Genomic DNA, 24,936 nt, shown 5'->3' with positions numbered 1-24,936 from the left:
CTTCTGCCTCATTGTCACTCCTTGGTCTATCTTGTTCACTTGTCCTCTTCTTTCTGATCTTAATGTTGGAGTGTCCCTGAGTTTTGTCCTTGGACTTCTCCCCCTCCGTCCATGGTCATGCTCAGTCATGTTGGACTCTTTGTGACTCTTTGGACTGTACCCCACCAGGCTCTTCTGTCCATGGAATTTCCCAGGCAAGTATACTGGAGTGGGTGGCATTTCCTCCTCCAGGGACACCTTCTCAGCCTAGAGATTGAACCCACATCTCCTGTGTCTCCTGCATTGCAGGTAGATTCTTTATCTGCTGAGCCATCGGGGACTTCTCTAACTCTATTCATTTGCTGGACGGTCTCATCTATTCTCAAGGCTTAAAAATCATCCTGAGTAGTCCTAAGTACCTGACTGCCTGCCTGGTTCTTCATTCAGATGTCCAACATAACATCTCACATGGGGCCTCTGATGGTCCACCTCCTGTCAGTCAATGGAAGCTCCATTCTTCCACTTACTTCTGCCAAAACCGTAGACTTGTCTTTTTCTCCTTTCTAGCTCACTCCCTGTTTGGTCCAGGGACAAACTCTGCCAGTTCACCTCCAAAATATATACAGAGTTCAACAACTTCTCTTCAGAATCATGGCCACCATTCTTTTTATTGCTAGAGGCTCTATACTTGCCCCGCTTCTGTGGAGGTGAGTCTGTTAAAGCAAAAATCTGATTACGTCACCATTCTTCTCCAGCCCTTCAGTGGCTTTCATTTCTTTTAAAATGGAAGGGCCATGATGCCCAAGACCATATAGGATCCACCCGCTTTGGCCTCTCTGACTTCACTCCCTCTCCAGCAACACTTCTCTGCTTTGTGTTCCTCGGGTGGGCGAGGCATGCCCCCAGTCAGGGTCTCTGCAGTTGCTGGTTTTTTGCTTGGAATAATCTTCCCCTGGATATTGTTACTTTTAGCTTCTTTAGCTTTTTTTTTTTTTTTTTTTTTTAAATAAAACATAAGTAAAGTGAATAAAGTAAAGTCCCCTCCTTCCTAGAATTTGCAACTTCTCCTCATGGTATTTCAGAACCCTCTTCCTTGCTTTGTCTTTTCTTAGCATTATCTCAATTCAACCAAAATAAATTTTACTTTTTTATCTTGCTTAGTCTCCCCGACTAGAATATCAACTTCATGAGGGCAAGGACTTTGCTAATTTCACTTACAATGGTATCTGTAGCTCCTAAAGTAGAACCTCTAAATGAGCCTCTAGTAGAGCTGGGTGCATAAATGAGTGCTCACATATTTGTTAATAAATGAACGGTTTAAATGAGATGATGTGGGTTAAGCAGAATGTGTAGAATCCACCTTGAAATGTGAGTGGGTCAGACTCTAAATCCAGAATTCTAAAAGCAAGTAAACTCAAGTAAAAGCTTTAGACTTATGGTTGTGACTATTGCCTTAATGATTATCTTATAATAAATAAGATCATCTCACTTAGCATGTTAGATACTTAAATTCTGATCTTTGGAAAGCCACATGATATTGCAAGTTTCCAAGGTACTACTGAATAGCAGGTGGGTGTTAAATAACATTATCAAATAGGAAAAGTATGGCTCACCACTGAATAATTTCCATGTTATCTTTATCCCTTCTGTGCATAAAGCAATTATGTTTCACCTCCTAATCTTTTAATTTCAGTCCTCCCACCCTCTTTTGAATAGCATATAGGTCAGGAGCATTCTTTTGTTGGCATCCACTGAATAATTCCTCTCCCTAACCTAGATTCCCGAAGACTAAAGGAACGTAGCAGTAATGTGGGTAATCAAACTTGGGGCTTTCCCTATTTTTTATTCTTCAGAATCTCGTTGCTTTGTGAAGAGTAGGTGTTGAATACATGCTTTTCAGTTGACTCAGGTATGACAATCTTTGTCATTTATTTATTGCATGTGGGCCCCTTGTTCTTTGGCCAGAAGAAGGATCTAAATAAGTGGCAGGGTGAACTGGTTGGTATTTTGTGCACTTTAAAGGTTTCTGTTGATTGAATATGAGCTGGGTAAGCAATACTATTTTACCTTTTGAAGTTTGGCCTTTTGGTACATTGCAGATTTGGGGAGGGGTGGTCATCTTCTTACCCAAGTGTTTTGGAAATCACACATTACCTATGGTTCAGCCAGGAGAAGATCAAGAATATTAAGATACTGTGTGAAACAGTCTCTGACGAACAACATGTATTCCTGGAAGCATCTTTATCTATTTTCTGCTTATACTTTTCATTGCACACGTCACAGCCTCTTGCTTGTATTGGAGTTCAGTGAGCATACTGCCTTAATGTCTTGTCACAGTGAAGCAGTCATATAAATGTACACGTTTCAGATTTTGCACTCTATTTTCTGGATTCATTTTTACAGAAACCCAACTAATTTTTAGTAGTTGGCATACAAATGTTTAACGTTTTTCATCTTATTAAGAATAAGATAGTTGTGAATAAGGAAAACAATTTTGCTAATTTGCTTGCTAGATTTTGAAAATGCACCTATTTAGGAAAATGGATTATGCTGTGTGGGCTCTGAAGTGCTAAGTTCTTTCCAACCTTTCTTTGAGTTATGAGTGATTATATTACTTAATGTTACATTATTTATTTACTCAATTATTTATTGAATATATGCATATGTTTTATGTTGAAAAATTTCAAAAATGGAAAAAAAAGAAAAAATTGTATCTAAGTAGGTTAACTTTTGGCCTAGGCTGTCATCATAAGTGTTTTATAATATATTTGTTTATTTTTTAGGAATTATGTTGGAATATGAAAAAAGTGGACAATTAAAGACCAAATCCATAGACTTGCTTGATCTTGATCCCAGGTAAGGTAGCTATATAATGCAGCATGTATTTCATATCCAAAATCATTATTGGGAAACCCTGACATAGGATGGTGTGTAGACAAGCTCGTAAAACTACAGACAATACATTACTAAAAAAATTGTTCTGGGTGTATTATTTCCTGTTTGTTTCAGTGAGTTTTATATTAGTGTCTTGCTGAATGGGCTTCTGGGGTGGCTCAGCGGTAAATGTAATGTAAATGCAAATGCTTGCAATGTAGGAGACACAGGAGATGTGGGTTTGATCCTTGCAATGTAGGAGACACAGGAGATGTGGGTTTGATCCCCGGGTTGGGACGATCCCCTGGAGGAGGGAATAAAAATCACCCCAGTATTCTTGTCTGGGAAATCCCATGAGCAGAGGAGCTTGGCGGACTACAGTCCATGGGGTCCCCAAAAGTTGAACATGACTGAAGTGACCAAACATGGCTCTTGCTGAATGAGGAGGGCATGGGAAAAGGATTATCAGTCTGTCCTTTTCTTCTTCCCAAACCAACCTTATTTAAAAAAATAAACCTTTTGGTTTGAAAATCTGTTTTGATTCATAACATTTGTTGAAAATCTTTCCAAGAGGCATTATTATCTTTTGAATTCTTATGCAGGTCTAACTCTGTTGACCCCTGAGTTTTTCAAAGTCATCGTCAGGAACCATCTCTGATTCATTTCCATTCCAAATATTCACTCTTATTCTAAAAGACTGTATTGCTTGAGAGCTGGCACCATATCTTGGACATTCCCTGAGCCTAACTTTTGGCAAGTAATCAATGTTAATTGAATAAAGGGTCTCCTAGTTCAGTGCCTTGCACAAACCTGGAGCTCAGGACATGTTTATTTATGAAAAGGAGGATGCCTATTAGACTATGCATTTCTAATGCATATGCTGAGACAGAAGTAGGCGAGTACAAGGTTGCTGGGAGGTGACCCCAGGACAGATCAGAGAATTAGGCAGGGTTGGGCAGAAGGGGAAATGGCCAGACTCAAGGGCAGAAGTGGCCAGGCTCTTGTGTGGCGCTCTTGCTTAGCCAGGGGCTGAAGGCTGCAAAGAAGAGCAAGTCCTCGGCTCAAACTCTGATGTGAATCCTGAAGGAGCTGCAACTGGAGGCCGTCGGCCTCTCCCACAGCAGCCTGGTCCATGAATCCTTTCTCGATTTGGGGATGTGTTTTGCAAAATGACCCTATTCTGGATGTTTTGTGGTATACAGACATTATTATTTGTCTTGAATTAATATTCTGAACTAGCAAAATTTACTAGAATTGCTGCAGATTATTTGAATGCTGGAGAAACTTGCATCTGTATTTTTCACACTGGTTCTCTTTCAGGGAGATAATGTTATAGCATTAAGAAATTAATAATCATGATAGTTCTTTGAATGTTTTAGTGAGGTACTTTCTCTTTCCCCCAAAATACAGCAAATTAAAACTTTCTGAACCTCAGTTTCTTCATCCCCGAAATAATTATGAAAAGCACTAAATTTTAGAGGGTTGTTATAGGATTACATGGGAGATCATAGGTAACAAGGTAAGTAAAGTAGGATTGGGCAACTTTAATATATTTTTTTAAAAAAAAAGAGAGAAACAGGAAAAAAAAAAATAAAAGAGCTCTTGTTTAGAAGCAGCACTTGGCCTTCTTAGATGAGCAAATCAGAATCTTTGCACACCTTCCTCGAGCGAAGTCTCAGGTAATGGAAAGGCATTGAAGAGAACCCAGGCAGCTTTCATCCGTGCCAAGATGCTCTTTATTGATTTCTGTGATTTTTCTTTGCCCTGGAAATCTCTTGGTGAACATGATGATGCTGTTGACAATTTATAAATCTTGAACTTCATAAAGCAATGCAATCTTTCATGTAGTGAATGTATATGCAATTTCTGACATAGAAAAAAGTAATTTTTTATTTTTTGATGAATTTCAGTACAGATGTTAGTGCATTAGTAGAAGAGATACAGAAAGCAGAACCTCTCATCACGGCTTCACGATCAGACCAGGTCAAACTTTTAATACAGAGATTACAAAATAAACTCGGACAGCACAGCAACCACAAATTCTATCTGTTTAAGGTAATGCACGTTTAAAGATACTAAGTAGAAGAACTTTAATGAATTACTTAATTCTGATAGTCTGAAATAAAATATAAATCATGTTTTCTTTCAGGTCCCCCACATTTTTGCTAAGACTAAATCTTAAATGTTTGTTGAATGAATGAATAAAATTCAAAAATTGGTTTCTTGACAGGTTCAATAAATATTTGCATTAGTAACTTTAACTTTGCTTTATAATGATAAGTCTAAAGAATAATCATTAAAGTAGCTCTAAGTTATTGAATAATTAAAATTTTTTTCCAGTTGGAGTAATATTAAGATGTATTTCATGGTGTATCAACATTTCAAATTTTTTGCTTCCATATGAACTAAACTATATTTCAGTAAATTATTTATTGATATGGGTTGTATAATAATTTTAATTCCATAAAGATATGCTTATTTTCATCTATAATCTTGGCAACTAAATTAAAATGAATGTCATTTATTACTTCAATAACAGCTTTCATTTTTCTTTATTATTTAACAACATTTAATGCTTTATTCTAGAAATGATTTATATTACACTGATTTTATTTCGTATGACTTATATATACTTGTTATTTATATACTCAGCATATTTTGTCTGATGTGAAGTATTCAACAATTTTCTGTATTCCTTCTTTCAACTTAGTGAAAGATGGTCATTCTTGTAATAATTCTTTTTCCAGCAGGTGGCACTATTTTACTTCAAATATGTGCTCTATAACTTAGATGGCCTTGTAATTTATCTTTCAAAGGGAATATTTTGATAGTGAAGGAGGACACTATTAATAGTTACACTCTGGCTGTAGACATAATTAAGACTGTTCCAGTCTGGCCAGTCATCCTACCTAAAAACAGATGGTCCAATTTAAGTATATTCATTCAATAAATGTAAAGCATCCACTATGTGCTAGGCAACGTAGGGATGGGAATATAAATTCCATGACATATCCCGACTCTAAAGAAGCTTTAAGATTCAAAAAGTAATAATTCATTGTTAATCTGTATTTGAAACATCTTTGGTTTATTTCCTATATATACTGTTTATACATATATACAAACCATGTACAATATGTGAAAGAGAATATAGATTAGTGAAAAGACCCTGGTGCTGGGAAAGATTGAGGGCAGGAGGAGAAGAGGGCAACAAAGGATGAGATGGTTGGATGGCAACATTGACTCAATGGACATCAGTTCAAGCAAACGCTGGGAGCTAGTGAAGCACAGGGAAGCCTGGTGTGCTATAGACCATGGGGTCGCAAAGAGTCAGACACAACTGAGCAACAGAACAACAGCTATTTGTATCTCATAGCTATAATCTATCTCAAGGCAAATTGATAGAAAACATAGAGTTGATCATGCTTCTGTAATTATTTGTAACCTCCAGATGTTACTGGTCTTAATAACAGGAAGTCCTATGTATTTTCCTCCTTTGTTCAAATATTGGATACTATCCATTTATTGTGTATAATTAAGATGCATTTGAATGTCTTCATTGGTTGGAAGTTAAAATGAATGAGCTGAATAATTTTGTTCGAGTTTGAAATAAATGGTGTTTTCTTTTATTGAAGGTTCTCAGAGCACATATACTGCCACTGACTAACGTTGCACTTAATAAATCAGGCTCATGGTAAGGTCCTCTGTTTATTAAAAAAAAAATTATTGAATTTATTTTCTTAGAGCAGCTTTAGGTTCACAGCAAAATTGAGCAGAAGGTGCAGAGATTTCCTCTCTATGAATAACTTCTGCCTTGCATCCCCACCCCCCCAGCAGCTTCTGTCACCATCACCATCTCCCACAGAGACCTACATCTGTTGCAACTGTTGAGCTATAATGACCCGTCAGTATCACCGAAAGTTCATAGTACTCATTAGGGTTCGCTCTTGGTTTTGTACATTCCGTGGGCTGGCAAATGTATAACGACATCTATCCAGTGCTATGTTATCACACAGAGCCGTCTCACTGTCCTAAAATCTTCTGTGCACTGCTTATTTATTTCTGTGTGTATGTCTATTTCTGTTTTTTTTTTTTTTAATTTCCAATTTTTAACAACCAAGGGATACCAATATTTTTTAAAGTAAAAATTGCCTACCCATAATGTGAGGAGGGCATGGCAACCCACTCCAGTATTCTTGCCTGGAGAATCCCCATGAACAGAGGAGCCTGGCAGGCTGCAGTCCATGGGGTCTCCAAGACTCGGACATGACTGAGCAACTGAGTGCTGGCACCCATGATATATGCAACATGTTGATTTGATACATATGCATAGTGAAATGTTTAGGATAGTCAAGGATATTAACATCTTATCTCCACAGGGTTACCATTTTTGGTGGGCCTGAAATCTATTCTGTCAGGGTATTCCCAGTATTCATCACAGTATTATTACCTACAGTCATCCTGGGTGTACAGTAGATCTCTAGACTTACTCGTCTTACATAACTGCAACTTTGTACCCTTTGACCAGTGTTTCCTCATTTCTCCCACCTCCCCAGCCCCTGGTAACTACTGTTCTGCTTCTGTGAGTTCAACTCTTTTGTTGCTCTTGTTTAGATTCCACATATAAGTGAGATTATGTGACATTTGTCCTTGGGTGTCTGGCTTATTTCACTTAGCATCATGTCCCTCAGGTTTGTCCATGTAGCAGCAAATGGCAGGATCACCTTCTTTCTCAAAGGTGAATAATATTTCATTGTATCTATCGATCTGCCTATAGATATATATCACATTTTCTTCGCCTGTTCATCCTTTGGCAGATATTCAGGTTATTTCCATATCCCAGTCATAGTGAACAGTGCTACAGTGGACATGGGAGTATAGGCATTTCTACAAGATCCTGATCCCATTTCTTTCAAATATATGCCCAGAAATGGGATATAGTTTTAATTATTTTGGTAACCACCATACTGTGTTCCATAATGGTCATACCAATTTACACTCCCCAAGAAGCTAGGAGGAAAATACCAAGAAGAGAACGAAAAATATACCGCCTTGTTAGCTTTCCTGTTTAGTTGGGTTTAGATAGAAGAATTTGTTTCACCTTTTATAACCACCACTTGACATGAAGACTGGCTTTTCAATGTTGTGCATTTTTTCTGTACTTGGGATTTTTTTCCCCCTAATGGAATATTTAGGAATAATAAAGATACTATGATTTTTAACTCAAGAGAACAATATACTAACAATTCCTGTAGTAGAACAGTAATGTTAAAGGATTGTTAAATGTTAAACAGATATTTAGTGAACACCTCTTAGTGTGCCAGTCACGTTCCAGGGCCTGTCGGTGATGGTGGTAAACCGCGTGGGTAGAAAGATGAATGTTTATGAAAGAAACAATCCAGATCCTCAGGGACTAGCTTTGGGAATGTGACTGATCAGGCTATGCTTTTGGATGAAGTTGAGGTCCTGGAGTTAGCCAGGGCTGCTGGTCTTATGGATCATGAGCAGAGTTTGCATTTTCCTCTAGATTACTAGGAAGCCATTTGAGGAAGTTTAAAAAAGTAAATGCAGTTTCTATGAGGAAAATAGATTTGTAAGAACCATGTGTGAGCCACACCCTAATAGAAGATGGTTTTGTTTAGGCAAGACATGGAGGCAATGGAGCTAGTGAGACATGACCATCCTAAGGATGTATGCTGAGATTGGGCGAATAGAATGATTTACTGATGGATTGTGTGTGGGATGTGACGGAAAGAGGCGTCAAAGACGAAGCCAAGATCTTATGGTCTGACTGACTGGAAGAATGATGTTATTTATTAAGATATATTAGAGTTTCAGAAAAGGTTACCGATTACCAACATTTTTTAGTTATGTAACTATAGTATAAGAATGATTATTGGAAGGGTTACTCTTTATTTAGTAACTCCTTTTTGGGTTTGGTCTACAATTGAAAAGTTTCCAAGTCAAAGGATTTAGATATTGTTCTCAGTTCAACTCTGTTCTGCATACACAATTTCCATTGTAAAAAATGAGATAAACGAGATTATGAGGGCTTCCCTGATAGCTCAGTTGGTAAAGAATCTGCCTGAAATGCAGGAGATCCCAGTTTGATTCCTAGGTTGGGAAGATCCCCTGGAGAAGGGATAGGCTACCCACTCCAGTATTCTGGGCTTCCCTTGTGAATCAGCTGGTAAAGAATCCACCTTCAATTTGGGAGACCTGGGTTCGATCCCTGGTTTGGAAAAATCCCCTGGAGAAGGAAAGTCTACCCACTGCAGTATTCTGACCTGGAGAATTCAATGGACTGTATAGTTCATGGGGTTGCAAAGAGTCAGACATGACTAAGTCACTTTCACTTAACTCTTTGTTTTTCATACACAATTTTCAGTGTAAAAAGCAAGATAAACGAGGTTATAGTTTTGCAGGCAAAAACATGAGGTCTTTACTAACACACTGCTGGTCTCACCTTTGCTGTATTTCCACTGCTTGTGTTAGCTTTATCACAGGAAGCTATGATCGGACATGCAAGCTCTGGGACACTGCCTCTGGAGAGGAGCTTCACACCCTGGAGGGTCACAGGAATGTGGTGTATGCCATAGCGTTCAACAACCCTTATGGGTAAGAAGACATCCACTTGTCCAGTGATTCCTTATTAATCCACTGGTTCTTTTATTCACTGCTCCCTTCATCTAGTGGGGAAGGAAAAGAGGAAGATGAAGAACCAAAAGTTGTTGAGTGTCTGATGTATGCTATAGTATGTGCATGCTAAGTCACTTCAGTCATGTTCGATTCTATGTGACCCCACAGACTGCAGCCAGCCAGGCTCCTCCTTAAGTGGGATTCTCCAGCCAAGAATACTGGAGTGGGTTGCCATGCCCTCCTCCAGGGGATCTTCTCAACCCAGGGATCCAACCCATGTCTCTTACGTCTCTTGCATTGGCAAGCGCGTTCTTTACCACTAGTGCCACCTGGGAAGCCCAACTCAGCCATAAAAAGAAATGAAATTGGGTCATTTGTAGTGATGTTGATGAATCGAGGTCTTCCCAAGTGGCGCTAGTGGTAAAGAACCCGCCTGTCAATGCAGGAGATGGAAAAGACGTGGGTTCGATCCCTGGGTCAGGAAAATCCCTGAGGATGAGCATGGCAACGCACTCCAGTGTTCTTAATTGGACAATCCCATGGACAGAGGAGCCTGGCGGGCTATGGTCCACAGGTTCGCAAAGAGTCAGACACGACTGAAGAGAATTAGGATGTTTGCAGGTTCGGATGAACCTAGAGTCTGTCCTACAGAGTGAGGTAAATCAGAAAGAGAAAAACAAATATTGTATATTAAGGCATATATATGAAATCTAGAAAAATGGTATAAATGAATCTATTTGCAGGGCAGGAATAGAGAATGCAGACATATATGGACACTGCAGGAAGGAGAGGATGCGATGAACTGGGAGAGTAGCATTGACACACATATGTGTATGTGTGTATAAAATAGATAGCTAGTGTATAAAATAGATAACTAGTGTGCTGTATAGCACAGGGAGCTCAGCTCGGTGGCCTGTGGTGACCTAGAAGGGTGGGATGGGGCAGTGGTAGGGAGGCTCAAGAGGGGGGCAATATATGTATACATTTAGCTGATTCACTTCATTGTACAGCAGAAACTAATTCAACTTTGTAAAGCAATTATACTCCAACAATAAAATAAAAAAAAATAAATTTAAATATCTTCTTCAGTGTTCAAAGTAGCTTTGGGAGAGGTATTACTGGCCTCACATAACATAGATAAAATTCAGGCACCCCTCCCAGGATCACACAGTAGTACAGTGGTGAGCTCGAGTTCCCGCTGATGCAGGGCTGACTCTCTGCCCTTGGAAGTTCTCTGACCGGAAGATGAACCCTGACCGGAAGTTCCTGCTGATGTTTCTAGCAATGGACCACAAGAGGATAGCTGTACATGCATGGCATGGTTTGCTTTGTGTAGCAGTTAACTTATAGTCTTATCAGGTATAAAACCATGTATAGTGACATGCTAAATAACAGTACAAAATGCAGCAGAACCATTTTTAAGCTAACTTCTAGTTAACCCGTTCAGTAGATCTTACCAAGGTCCTCTATCCTGAATGACACACTACTTATACCTGTAGCTGTTTGAATGCCTGTAGCAACTAGTCTATCCACCAGTACACTTAACTTCTCTTTCCACGGGGGACGTTTTCAGCTTACCAAGAGTTAGTTGTATTTGTCCACAAACCTGCTTGTCGGGGGTTGTGCTTTCAATTTGTAATAATCCAACTTAATTAGATATTGCTTAAGCTAGTGAAATATGATATGTGAAATTAAAGCTGTTATTTCCTATGAAAACACAGATAAGGTAAATATTTGAAAAAATTGTTACTAAATGAAGTTGTAGATGAGACCGTAATAAAAATTAGAGAAGACATTGTAGAAAGGATTCTCTTTTCATTTAGTATTAGAGACCACAGAAAACCATGTCTGGGGACTGAGAACAGAGGAGAGAGCCAAGGCATTAGAGTTAGTCTGGATAATTATAAAGTCTGCAGCTGTACTGAGCACTTATAATTTTCTGTGGGATATGTATTTTGGGCCATAGGACCCCTCACATTTTTGTTTTACAGAGGAAAAGACTGATGGACTTCAGTACATACAACTTAACATATGTATGTTTAAAAAATTAATACATAAAAGAAAAGTGATCACTGTGAGAAAATTTGTAACATATACAACAAAGAGTTGTTACGGAGAACATGTAAAGAACTCCTTTACAAATCAATAGAAACAACACATCGGAAAAATAGTCAAAAATATGAATAGACATACTTAACAACTAGGTAAATATGAATTTTAAAATTATTTTTATGTTTTGGCCATCTGAATGGCAAAAATTAAGAGGTTAATAAATTACACGCCATATTGTTGAAGAGGAACTAAAGAGCCTCTTTGATGAGGGTGAAGGAGAAGAGTGAAAGAGCCAAGCTTAAAACTAAATATTAGAAAAACTAAGACCATGCCATCTGGCCCCATTACTTCATGGCAAATAGAAGGGGACAAAGTGGAAGTTGTAGCATATTTCCTCTTCTTGGACTCTAAAATCACTGCAGACAGTGACTGCAGCCATGAAATCAGAAGATGTTCGCTTCTTGGCGGGAAAGCAATGACAAACCTAGACAGTGTATTGAAAAGCAGAGACATTACTCTGCTGACAAAGGTCCATATAGTCAAGGCTATGGTCTTCCCAGTGGTCATATATGGCTGTGAGAGCTGGACTGTAAAGGAGGCAGAACGCCAAAGAATTGATGCATTCAAACTGTGGTGCTGGAGAAGACTTCTGAAAGTCCCTTGGACAGCAAGGAGAGTAAACCAGTCAATTTTAAGGGAAATCAACCCAGAAAACTCGTTGGAAGGATTGATGCTGAAGCTGAAGCTCAAGTATTTTAATCATCTGATGTAAACAGCTGACTTGCTGAAAAAGCCCCTGAGGCTGGGAAAAATTGAGAGCCGAAGGAGAAGAGAGAATCAGAGGATGTCATGGCTGGATGGCGTCACCGATGATATAGACATGAACTTGGGAAAACTTTGGGAGATGGTGTGGGACAGGGAGGCCAGGCGTGCTGCCATCCATGGGGGTCACAAAGAGTTGGATGGACTAGGCAACTGAATAGCAACATTGTTGAGGATGGGGTAAAATGAACACTTTCCTACACTTTTGAACAGTGAGCTTGCAGTGCAAGTGATGGCCCAACTGTGTGAACTTTTGATGACTTGCTATTAGTACAAAAGACAGACAGGGTTAAGGTTAAAGAAAAGATGTTAGTTTCCTGGTTGAGGGTTGAACAGGCTAATTTACTCTTACTTGTTGGGTGTTGATCAGTAGCCCTGATCCACAATAGGTGTGTGAAGCTTCTTGCTTGAAAGGAACTGAAGTCTTTATTGTATTTCCTCTCCAAATCCTCTTTCTTCTTTAAAGACCTTACAATTGGAATAATACAGGTTTTACTTTCTCAAGGAGACACTTACTATCTAACTTCTCAAAACCTTATCTAGCTACATGTTTAATTGGATTTATATCTTTCCATTTTCCTTCTTTTAAATTTGATATTACTATCTTCAGTATATCTAACAGAATTTTTCCATATTCCTACAACCATATTACACATTATTAATTTCCACTTATTAGTAATTTTCTAAACTAAATCCTTTACCATATTCATTAATGAAAAAATTATTGCAATCTTAAACACAATTTATATTTAAAATGTAGAATATTTAAAATTGAACACATAAAGAGATATTATTCAAAAATTAGAATATTATTTTGTTTTCCACTGCAACAGATACAGGATTGCTTATTATTTTAGCTTATTTAAAATTTTTATTTTACATTGGAGTATAGTTGATTTGCTGGATTGCTTATTATTTTAAAAGTGAAATAAAATTTTTTGTGGGGGTTGGGTGGAGAGGGGCACTTCCCATCCTCAGGACTCCTGAGGGAAAATAAATTACTGAGTAATAAATTACTTATTTATTTTTTAAAATTAATTTTTATTGAAGTATAAAAAGCAAAGTAGATTTCTAAATAGAGATCCATGTATTAATATCTTGTCTTAATTCAGTGTATCAAATACTGTGATTGACTTTGTTTTCAAATTCCATATGTATATTTTTTAAATCTTAGTGACAAAATTGCCACTGGGTCCTTTGATAAGACTTGTAAACTATGGAGTGTAGAAACTGGAAAATGTTACCATACCTTTAGGGGTCATACAGCAGAAATAGTGAGTATATTTATTTTATTATATTTTTATGTTGTCATTCCTTTTGTTTTTGCTTTGTTTTACTTTTTTGTTTTTATCTTTTTCAGTAGATCTTATTTTTTAGAGAAGTTGAGGTTGACAGAAAAATTGAGTGGAAAGTGCAAAAATTTCCCATATATTCCTCCACCTCTCCTCCAAAGCATGCCCATTGTCAGCATTCCCACCAGGGCAGCACATATATTGCAAGTGATGAGTTTACATTGGCGCTTCACATAGTTGTTATTTCTTTTTAGGATTCCATTGCAAAAGTAGTTGTTATACCTTTATAACTAATTTAAAAATCTGTTATTTTAAATTTCTCTATATTATATATGATGGTGTTTATATCATTCACAAACTACTCTAGTTTTAATATCTTGCAGATACTGTCAAAGACTCATATCCTGCATTGACTAAAAATAATGAGATAAGTGTATGAGTACAATAGCCAATCTGATGTCTTTTCCATTGACTTGCCTTTAGAGAATTGACTTGATTGAGGATTGGCGAACTTCTTAAAATAGCTTTTAAACTAACTTTTTTATACCATGTAAAATATCTAAGCTGATTGTTTCCTGGATAAAATTAGAACTCAGATTTGCATAAGTGGTTTGATACTCTAAATTGCTTTCACTATTGGGAAGCCCTCATCCTTAATTAATTCTGTGTTAAATGTCTTACAACAATTAGTGAGATCATTTGCACCCTGTGGAACAACTGATAGCTTTGAAAGAGTTTGCTTATTTTAGGAGTAAAATTTATTTATATTCATTCTTCATATTTATTGTATTTTCATCCAACAAGAGCTATGTTCAAGGTACTTTGCTGGGGATGCTGCAGTGAAAAATTATACAGTTTTTTTTTAATGTGTATTGGCTTAGTTGTTCCTCGTAACAACCCTAAGGGGTAGCTATTTCTCCATTTTTCAGTTGAGGATGCTGAGGTATACAGAACTTAAGTAACTCGCACAAGGTCATAAGAAAGACACAATCCTCATTTTCATAGTGTGGCCGTGTTTCCACACTCCCTTGGAATTCTGAAGGTTTTCTTTTTTTTATAGTTCCTAGGAAGACATTCATATTTTGGAATCAATGACATCAACCCAGTGAATATTTGCTAAGTATTGACTGTGTGAAGCTGTGGTCTATGTGTGGGGGGCCAAATTGTAGTTCTTGGCCCCCGAAGATTTTGCAGTTTTCTAGAGGGAGTAGAGGTGTCCATGGTTAAGTTCAAAGATGTATTGTAGGTGGGCTAGAAGTTGGTGTGAAGTTCTCCACTGGTGAGGAGTGGAGTGAAGCTCCACTGGTGTGCCCCAGTGAGAGCACAGAGGGAACAGCCAAGCCTCCTTAGCCAGGAGAGGTATTCAGGGAAGACTCTGCAGAGAAGTGGCAGGTATGTTCTGGGCAGAGTGAGCTGCACCAACAAATGCCCAGAGGAGGTGTGTAACCATGGTACGTGCTTGAGAACTCAGTAGGCTGACTGTTCAGAGCAGCACTCCCCCAGCTTCACTGCACAGAAAGTGCTTATATGGAGATACACACACTTGTAAGCACTGCCTGCCCATAGTCAGATGTGATGGGCAGGGATCCCAGGTGTTGCCCAAAGGTGTCAATGACTTGGCATATGTGTTGACCTGCAAAGTTAGATCCCAGTCTTTGTGTGATGGAAGTAGGGGAGGCAGGAGAGGCTACACTGCAGATTTATAGAGGGTCTTAAATGCCGTACTAAGGAATTGGGACTTTATCCTGAAGATATTGCCATACTGTTGAGAGTTTTCACCTGAGAGGGGCATGGTCAGTTTTTGCATTTGGGGAAGATGGTTCTTTTGCCATTGTGAAGGAGACACGGGGGAAGGATAAAATGGGAAGTATGAGCCAGTGGGGATCTGGTAACTATGCAAAGAAAGATATCAAAGCCCTGTCATGAGGAGAATGTGAGAGAAGTCAAGGGGTGGGAGGGGTAGGGCTGGGTTACCAGGGAGATATGAGGCACGAAGGAAGAAAGTATTTAGGATGATTTCCTGATTTCAGACCTGGGCAACTGACAGTGTCATTCACCAAGTCTGTGCATTAGAGAGAAACAGGTTTCTTCATTTGATTTGCATGTCTTAGACAGGGTGATAAAAATCTCCCTGTGTGATGTCCAAAAAGAGGCATCCATTTGGCAGTTGGCTCTTTGGGGCTGAGCTGAGCAGTGAGGTCTGGGTAAAAGACATGGATGTGTGAGTCACTGGCATCTGGGTGGCAGTAGAAACCACCAAACAACTGTAAAGTTTCCAGTGGGAAAGGTAGACTATGAGGAGAAAACTGGCGGGATCCTGGAAGGATGGAGAAGAGAAACTTTAAAAAGATACAACAAAAGAGATAAGAAGTAAGAGGAAAAATGCAGAGCATTATCAAAATAGTCAAGAAGGAAGAAAACATCAGGAACCTCAAGGAGGTTAAGTGAGATGACCAAGACCAACCAAGCCTCTCAACTGGACATTTATCCAGAGTGGTCCCAGTAGAGAAGATGGAAAGCGAGTGCCGGTAGACAATTTTTCCAAGGAATTTGGTTGTAATGGGAAATAATGTTAGTTTAAAAAGGGACAGATATTGTCAAGGGAGAATTTGTTTTCATGTGGGAAGAACTCAAGCATGTTTATAGGCTATTGGGAAGGATCTAGTTTAGAGCGAAAGGAAAGTTGGTGAGATCATCTCTCCGTGGAGCGCAGGGAATGCATTTTCTTAAAATGGCAGCAATCTCTCTGAATCTGAGACTTGGGGAGAGGAAAGTGAGGGTCAGGGGAGGAAGTTCCCACCAGACAGGTAAGGTTTTTTCAGGGAAGTGTTAGGAGACAAAGTTATCTGATGAGCAGGAATAAAGATGGGAGTGTAGTCAAGAGTAGGGAATGGTAGAATGTACTGAGTCAGAGGCATGTTGGGCAAAGCAGGGAATGGTACTGAGGTCACATCTGAGGATGGAAGGCACGAATGAGCAACACTAGTTGTCTGCCATGCTGCTTTCTTAAACTACCTTGGTTGAGTGATGAGGTAGGGCTGGCAAATGAGTGGATAAATACAAGTAAATAAATCCCAGGCTAATACAAGTTGTTAGGAGATTTGTGAAGGGTGCAGGTGGAAGATGGGGGTAGGAGTTTTGGGCATGCTAGCAAGAGTGATTCTCCAGGTGTCAGTTGACTGGGGCATGATGGACCAGGAGAAAAGAGAGGGGTTTACATGAGATGGAAGTCATCCTGCAGCGGGTAAGGGGTCTGGGCTTGGTGAAGAAGACAAAAAGCAGAAGTACTAGGAAATTGTAACTAGAGATTGGTGTATCAGGAGTGAGTTTCCTAGAGGAGGTGATGCCAAGGTCAGGGTGTAGCCATGGGGGTGATTATAAAAGGAGTCCGGGATCACGGGTCCAGGGGTGTTGGATGAACGGCCCACAGGAAGGGTACTGGGGACTTGGAACTGAGACTGTAAGCCAATAACCAAAGTCTTAAGCAAGTGAGGGGAGTGATTGAGAGGAAGATGGGGGCCAGAGGGGCTTCTCTGATGGCCCACTGCTCTCCCACTGGAGGTGGTATGGGTTCAGACCCTGGATGGGGAACTAAGATCCCACATGCCCCGAGGCCTGGCCAAAAGGTGAAAACAAATAAACAAAATGGAAGGGAGCCAGACAGCATGAATCTCAAAGGAATGGGCTTTGCTTTTGTTCTTGATCTTCTGTGGTCTAGAAGTGACTAAGGGGAACCAGTGCCCCTCCAAGCCTGAGCTGGGTGACGTGGAGAACAGTAGCCTCTGCTCAAGCAGAGAATGCTTCCGGGTCAACCTGCAGATCGATGGCTACTCATATCTGGTATTTTGCCTACTTATCTGTGCGAAGAATTAGGCTGAATTTGCTAAGGGAGTTGCAGTTTCAAGCTTCTGTATAATAGGATTAACAGTCTGAAACTCTTATCTTTCTAAAATCTCTCCCATTTCATGTAATTCAGGTATGTTTATCATTTAATCCTCAAAGCACATTGGTGGCTACTGGAAGCATGGACACGACTGCCAAGCTGTGGGACATTCAGAGTGGAGAGGAAGTTTTCACCTTAACAGTATGTTGCTAATGTTAATAACTTTAAAACCTTTACATTTTCATTAGCTGTTCCTTTGGGTAAGATTTTTACCTGAGTTTTTTTTTTAATTGGTACTTTTATTGCAAAATGAACTCTAAGTTAGAAGATGTTTTTGAGCAATTGGTTTTCAGACTGCAGTAAAAAAGTGTTTCAGTTCGTTTGCTGGCTATTCCCAAAGACTTAAATGGACACACTGGGCTTTGGGCTTTTTAAAAGCCCATAAAAAAGCCTGATGGGCTTTTTACTTCAACTAGCTTCAGTCTAAAAAAGGTAGTGGCTATTGCTTAAAACCTATGGTCATCTACCTGGTTAGAAGCAGAGGATGTGGAGGCTGGCACCTTTTGGAAGAGGCAGAACTTGAGGAACCTGCCAGAAAATGTCTTAAAAGAATGACTGTTAACTCCCTTCTTCTCTAACCTCCAGTCCCAGAAGCTTCCTGTATCACAAAGAATGAAGTATAAGGGGCAAGCGGAAGGAGGTGACAAGGTCAAAGGGCACTGCCCAAAGAGTGGATGCTGATGTTGTATCTCGGTGGGGGTCCTGTCTGTCTCCACCACATGTCCATTCAGCACCATCCTTGACGCTACCCTCCACTTCTTCCTGCCCCAGCCAAACGAAAAAGGGTGATTCCCAGTGGCAATAGGTGGGAACAGTTGAATGGGAAATCACGTTATCCTATTCTTCTGAATTACAAACGGATTTAAAAAATAGATTTTAAATCCATTTAAAAAATGGATTTAAAAAATAGCTCATTTTATAGGTGAGCTTTTTCTCAGAAAGTTTAAAAAAGGACTAGAAAAAGAGAGGAAAAACAGTGCTTTTAACTGACAGCAAGAGTTTTTCTTTATTAAATGAATGTCTTGTTCTAGTTACATAAGCATATTTTTCACATCTTCACCTTCGTCAGTTTTGTGCATTGGGCTTCTTCACCACCTCTTCTTTCAGACAAATGCCTAAGAGCATTGGAAGGCATATGTCCTGCTCTGCACACTGTCTGACACCAGGGAATACATTTGTGTGCTCAGAATTTTAATGTTCAGCTCCATTTAATCTTTGTCATTTGGAATCAACCAGAAATTTAATTTGTAAATGAACTTTTTATTATGAAAAAAGTAACTAAGTGAATTTACTGAAATCATTAAGCAAAATGAGGGCCACATCCAAGCAGGATCTACAGCAGAGGGGGGGCCCTTCTTCCCACTGTCTCATACAGTTTGATTCATCCACCCCAGAGGACATCCAGATGAAAGTCAGGCCAAAGGCTAGATATTTATTAATCTATTTCATGTTAATTCACTATAAGAATTTTAGTTTTTAAAACATTAGCTTTATTTCACAAGCTTTTTGTCTTTTGCCCATCACCTTTTATTAGCTCATAAAGCATACAGGGTGTTTTCCTGCTGGCTCAGATGGTAAAGAGTCTGCCTGCTATGCAAGAGACCTGGGTTCAATCTCTGGGTCGGGAAGATCCTCTGGAGAAGGGAAGTGCAACCCACTCCAGTATTTTTGCCTGGAAAATTCCATGGGCAGAGGAGCCTGGAGGACTACAGTCCATGGGGCTGCAAACAGTTGGAGATGACTGAGTAAGACTTAAAAAAAAAAAATTAGCCCATTAAGCATACAGACCTTTTTAGCGTTTCCACAATAGTATGAATGAAGTCTTTTGATTTCCCAACACATATCTTTTTCTTTTTCTTTTTTTTGTAAAACAGCTTCAGTTCAGTTCAGTTCAGCTGCTCAGTCATGTCCAACTCCTTGTGACCCCATGGACTGCAGCACGCCAAGCCTCCCTGTCCATCACCAACTCCCGGAATTTACTCAAACTCACGTCCATCGAGTCGGTGATGCCATTCAATCATCTCATCCTCTGTCATCCCCTTCTCCTCCCGCCTGCAGTCTTTCAGGGTCTTTTCAAATGAGTCAGCTTTTCGCATCAGGTGGCCAAAGTATTGGAGTTTCAGCTTCAGCTTCAGTCCTTCCAATGAATATTCAGGATTGATTTCCTTTAGGATGGACTGGTTGGATCTCCTCAATTTTTACTAAATTTGCAGAATTGCACAACCATCACCAAGACACTAGTGTTCGACCATTTCCATTACTCCCCACCCCCCATCCCCCAAAATACCCTTGTGCCCTTGGTTTACAGTTTTTCTTTATTCCCACCCCCCAACTGCTAATCTCTCTTCTCCCTATAGAGCTTTGTCTCTCAATGGCAAGCCACTCCAGTACTCTTGCCTAGAAAATCCCATGGATGGAGGAGCCCGGTGGGCTACAGTCCATGGGGTCGCCACGAGTCGGTCGAGACTGAGCGACTTCCCTTTCACTTTTCACTTGCATGCAAAGGAGAAGGAAATGGCAACCCACTCCAGTGTTCTTGCTTGGAGAATCCCAGGGACGGCAGAGCCTGGTGGGCTGCTGTCTATGGGGTTGCACAGAGTCGGACATGACTGAAGCGACTTAGCAGCAGCAGCAGCAGTGCTTTCTTTTGGACTGTTATGTGATACATGGGTAGAAATTGTTTCATCTATAGGTATGCATGTGGATATGTGCTCTTTTCCTAGGGACACTCAGCTGAAATCATCTCCTTGTCCTTTAACACGTCAGGAAACAGGATCATCACGGGCTCTTTCGATCACACAGTTACAGTGTGGGAGGCTGATACTGGAAGGTATCCTTGATTTTTAAGAATTTCTTTAAAACCTGGATCAGAAGATTAAGAAAACACTTGCTATTGATCAGCTTAATATTAAACCTATTAACTGTGCCTTGGATTTCATAGGAATAGGGCAAATTGGAAGCAAATCAGTTCATTCTTTAATGATATTTTTTTTTTATTTTAATTTATTTTTAATTGGAGTATAATTGTCTTACAATATTGTGTTGGCTTCTGCCTTACAACAACATGAATCAGCCATAAGGCTTCCCTGGTGTCTCAGATGGTAAGGAATCTATTGGCAGTGCAGGAGACGTGGGTTCTGTCCCTGGGTTGGCAAGATCCTCTGGAAAAGGGAATGGCAACCCACTCCAGTATTCTTGCCTGGAGAATTCCATGGACAGAGGAGCCTGGCAGGCTAAAATCCATGGGGTCGCAAAGAGTCAGATCTGATGGAGCAGCTAACACTTTCACTTTCATGCATGTATCTCCTTCCTCTTGAGACTCCCTCCCAACCCCCAGCCCATCCCACTCCTCTAGGTCATCACTGAGGACTGAATTGAGCCCCGTGTGTTAATACAGCAACTTCCTACTGGCTATCTATTTTGCATATGGTAATGTATACGTTTCAATGCTACTCTCTCAATTCGTCCCTCTCTCTCCTTCCTCCTGCTGTGTCCAAAATCTTTTCATTATGTCTGCGTCTCTATTCCTGCCCTTCAAATAGATTCATTGATACCATTTTCTAGATTCCACATATACGTATTAATATATAAAATTTGTTTTTCTCTTTCTGACTTACTTGTTATATACGCTTCCTCAGAATTCTGAGCAAATAATGGCAAACAGCAACATAAAGGAGAAAGTTAGCAATAGCCTGGTTATATAGCTATTATTTATTCTATGTATTGTGTAATCAAATTTCAATGGCTTGTCTTTAGGGTCAGCATGGAAATCATGAATAAATAACATCACGGCTAATGATGCAAATTTAATTTAGTCCAAGAACTTCAATTTTCTCCGTAATTATTTTTGGTTCTAGTTGCTAAGAAGTTAACTAAATTAGCTTATTTGTGTTGTAAAACTCCACTCAGTTTTCAGGGATCCCAATTAAGATGCATGCATTGAGAAGGAAGGGTTCTTAGACAACTGATGGATAGTTTCTGAACTACAGAGGGGTCCACCCATCTGGTGTACAATTAGTTCCAGGATTCAGATTATCCATGCCTTTCTGAAGCATTGTCTTAAGTAATGTTGTTATTTTGGGTTGTTTAAATTTTCATTATGTGCTTATGTGAGTCGCTCAGTTGTGTCTGACTCTTTGTGACCCCATGGACTGTAGCCCACCAGGCTCCTCTGTCCATGGGGATTCTCCAGACAAGAACACTGGAGTGGATTGCTATGCCCTTCTCCAGGGGATCTTCCCAACCTAGGGATCGAACCCAGGTCTCCTGCATTGTGGGCAGATTCTTTACCATTTGAGTTAGCCAGCAAGCCTACTTGAGTTTCCCAGGAAACCTACTTAAGCCTAAAATTTTAAGTATGTTTTTGTTGAGATGAAATTAAGAGGCTAGTTGACTCTTTTTGAGCTACAGTTAAGCCATCACAGATATTTTGTGAAAACTGAAATTCACCTTGTACACTGATGGCTTGACATCTTTCTTTGTCCACATATCCTGAATGAATGCATCTTTCACCAGTCTGAACTGTTTCTGTTTTGTAGGAAGGTGTATACCTTAATTGGACATTGTGCTGAGATCAGCAGTGCTGTGTTCAACTGGGATTGCTCTCTGATATTAACTGGCTCTATGGACAAAACCTGCAAGGTAAGCTCGAGAAATACCTTTGCTTTATAACTCTTGTGTCTGGGCTCTGTACTGTGTCAAGTATTCATTGCAGCATTAACACATTTTAAAGGTGCTAGAAAATTAAGATATTAATTTATCCAAAAATTGGTAATTTTAAGTTTCAAATTGATGATCCTACAAGTTTGAAGGATTTATGATGTAAAATAGCTTTGATGATTCAAAGGTATTAAAAGATCTTTTTTATCAGAGAACATTTGCTTTATAGTATTGTGTTAGTTTCTGCTATACAGCCAAGTGAATCACCCACACATATACACGTATCCCTTCTTTTTTGGATTTCCTTCCCATTCAGGTCACCACAGAGCACTGAGTAGAGTTCCTTGTGCTAAAATATCTTTTTTTATGAAGGCACATTATCTTTGTTTAATGTCTCTCTATTCCTTTATTAAGCTTCCATTAGCATAAACTTCAAGAAGTCTCAACATGACATCTCCCTGCCTTTGTGTTTCTGTTCCTAAGAGCTTATGCTCTAGAATTATTATTAGATATATAGATTGTATATTAAATGTATTATAATCTGAGTGTACTTTTTATTTCCTAGCATTGTAGTTTTAGATCAAGCTTTTTATTACTTGATGACCTTCATATGAAAAGAGGTTGCTTCTACTCCATCAGTGAAGCATGCACTTTGAGATTTTTTTTCCTAAAATAGTGACAGATTTGTATTCTGAAGTCTGTCTTTGATCTTCTCTGTGTCAAAAGCTTGCCTTGTTAGATGGTTGGTTGCAGTCTCTGGTTGTAAATCAAAAGAAAATGAACAAAAAGTGAAAATTATACACATGATTTTGGTACAGTTTATTTAATCCGCTGTAAACATGTCATAAAGACTACTGGCCATCTTTGTGTGTTAGAGAGGAAGTCATAGTCTTCATCATTTTTTTTTTAATTGTAGCTATGGGATGCTGTAAATGGAAAATGCGTGGCAACACTAACAGGCCATGATGATGAAATACTAGACAGCTGTTTTGATTACACCGGAAAGCTTATTGCAACTGCCTCAGCCGATGGTAGGTAATCTGCCTGTACATTTAATTTATGGAGGGATTTATGTTTTGTTTAATAAACATAGGTGAGTCTGCATCATAAGTCATCTCCCTGATGACCAGCTATGATAGAAATGACATGTGCCTCATCTCTATGATGCCCACGCATGTCACTACACTGTGTCTGGATCATATTCTTGATATTGCATGCAATGCTGTAGAAGGTTTGTATCACCTCCTTGACACCACATATGATGTTAAACTATATCTCTATCATCTTCTTGATAACTATATATACACATGTACTATATATACTATACTATATATACTAGTACACCTCGGGTCATCTCCCTGATGACCGTGCATTATGCTACCCTATGTTGTTCTCATCAGCTTGACTGTTATCAATGGTGATATAATAAATCTGCATTTTCTCCTTTATGATCACATTTGCTACTCTACCAGAGAAGGCAGTGGCACCCCACTCCAGTACTCTTGCCTGGAAAATCCCATGGGTGGAAGAGCCTGGAAGGCTGCAGTCCATGGGGTCGCTGAGGGTTGGACACGACTGAGCGACTTCACTTTCATGCATTGGAGAAGGAAATGGCAACCCACTTCACTGTTCTTGCCTGGAGAATCCCAGGGACGGGGGAGCCTGGTGGGCTGCCGTCTCTGGGGTCGCACAGAGTCAGACACGACTCAAGTGACTTAGTGGTAGCGGTGCTGCTCTACCATGTCTAGCAAATCTTCATGATGAACATATATAATTCTGTGCTACCCCTCATCTTCTTGAGTACCACTTACGAGTCTACGCTATGCCCATGTCATCTTACTGATAACCACAGTCAGATGCTCTACTGTCTAATCATCTAGACAGCATGTATAGATTTATTCTTTGTCTGCACCATTTTCTTGACAATAACAAATGAAGTTATGCTATATCTACATCCTTTTAAAATAATTATGTATGTTGTTATTGTCGGGCCTTCCCTGTTGTCTCAGTGGTAAAGAACCCACCTGCCAATGCAGGAGATGCGGGTTTGATCCCTGGACCAGGAAGATCCTCTAGAGAAGGAAATGGCAACCTACTCCGGTATCTTGCCTGGGAAATCCCGTGGGCAGAGGAGCCAGGTGGGCTACAGTCCAAGGGGTCACAAAAGTGTTGGACAATAACGAAGTTATGCTATAGCTACGTTCTTTAAAATTATGTATGCCACTATGCTGTCGGTTATCTCATTGATGACACTAGATTGTGCAGTAAGATGTTTGTGTTGTCACCTTGACAACTATACATGATGCAGTGCTGTGTGTGCAAAGTCTGTTTAGCAAGCACACGTGATGCTATATTATCTCTTTGATAACTATATCTCTTTGATAATTCCACATGATGAATGTCTGTGTGCATGTACTCTCCTCAAAAGCTCAGTGTGATGCTTTACCTTGTTTTATCATTTCCTTCACAATCATGTGGAGTGCTGCCCTATTTCGCATCATCTCCTAGACAACTGTGTGTGATGACTCAGTTTGCTTCATATCCATGGAGGCCATGTATGGTGCTGCGACATACCTGTGTCATCTATTGATAACCACATATGTTGCTACGCTGTATATGTTATCTCCCTACAGGCCACAGATGACTATGTCTCCACTATCTGCTTGATGGCTTGTGTGA

The 24,936-nt window shown here is 39.6% G+C and overlaps 1 protein-coding gene across 6 annotated transcripts in view; it reads left to right on the top strand.

Moving 5' to 3' along the window:
- DAW1 (dynein assembly factor with WD repeats 1) overlaps positions 1-24,936 on the top strand; it is a 35,747-nt gene that overhangs the window by 3,044 nt on the left and 7,767 nt on the right. For 4 of the 6 annotated variants that reach the window (XM_086365482.1, XM_086365516.1, XM_086365508.1 and 1 more), the window contains 9 exons: positions 2,763-2,835; positions 4,764-4,908; positions 6,486-6,544; positions 9,346-9,468; positions 13,538-13,637; positions 17,632-17,739; positions 20,322-20,428; positions 22,137-22,239; positions 23,174-23,288. In XM_086365482.1, coding sequence (XP_086221608.1) covers positions 2,763-2,835; positions 4,764-4,908; positions 6,486-6,544; positions 9,346-9,468; positions 13,538-13,637; positions 17,632-17,739; positions 20,322-20,428; positions 22,137-22,239; positions 23,174-23,288 — 933 coding nt within the window. Of the gene's footprint in view, positions 1-1,832; positions 1,889-2,762; positions 2,836-4,763; positions 4,909-6,485; positions 6,545-9,345; positions 9,469-13,537; positions 13,638-17,631; positions 17,740-20,321; positions 20,429-22,136; positions 22,240-23,173; positions 23,289-24,936 lie in introns of all 6 variants that reach the window. The other 2 variants (XM_086365527.1, XM_086365486.1) reach the window with 1 other exon arrangement.

The sequence above is a fragment of the Bos grunniens genome, chromosome 2, assembly GCF_055505025.1.
Source record: "Bos grunniens cultivar Pamir isolate PY7600 chromosome 2, Bosgru_T2T1.0, whole genome shotgun sequence".
Classification (NCBI taxonomy): Eukaryota; Metazoa; Chordata; class Mammalia; order Artiodactyla; family Bovidae; genus Bos; species Bos grunniens.
This window is presented reverse-complemented; position numbering and strand designations above follow the sequence as displayed.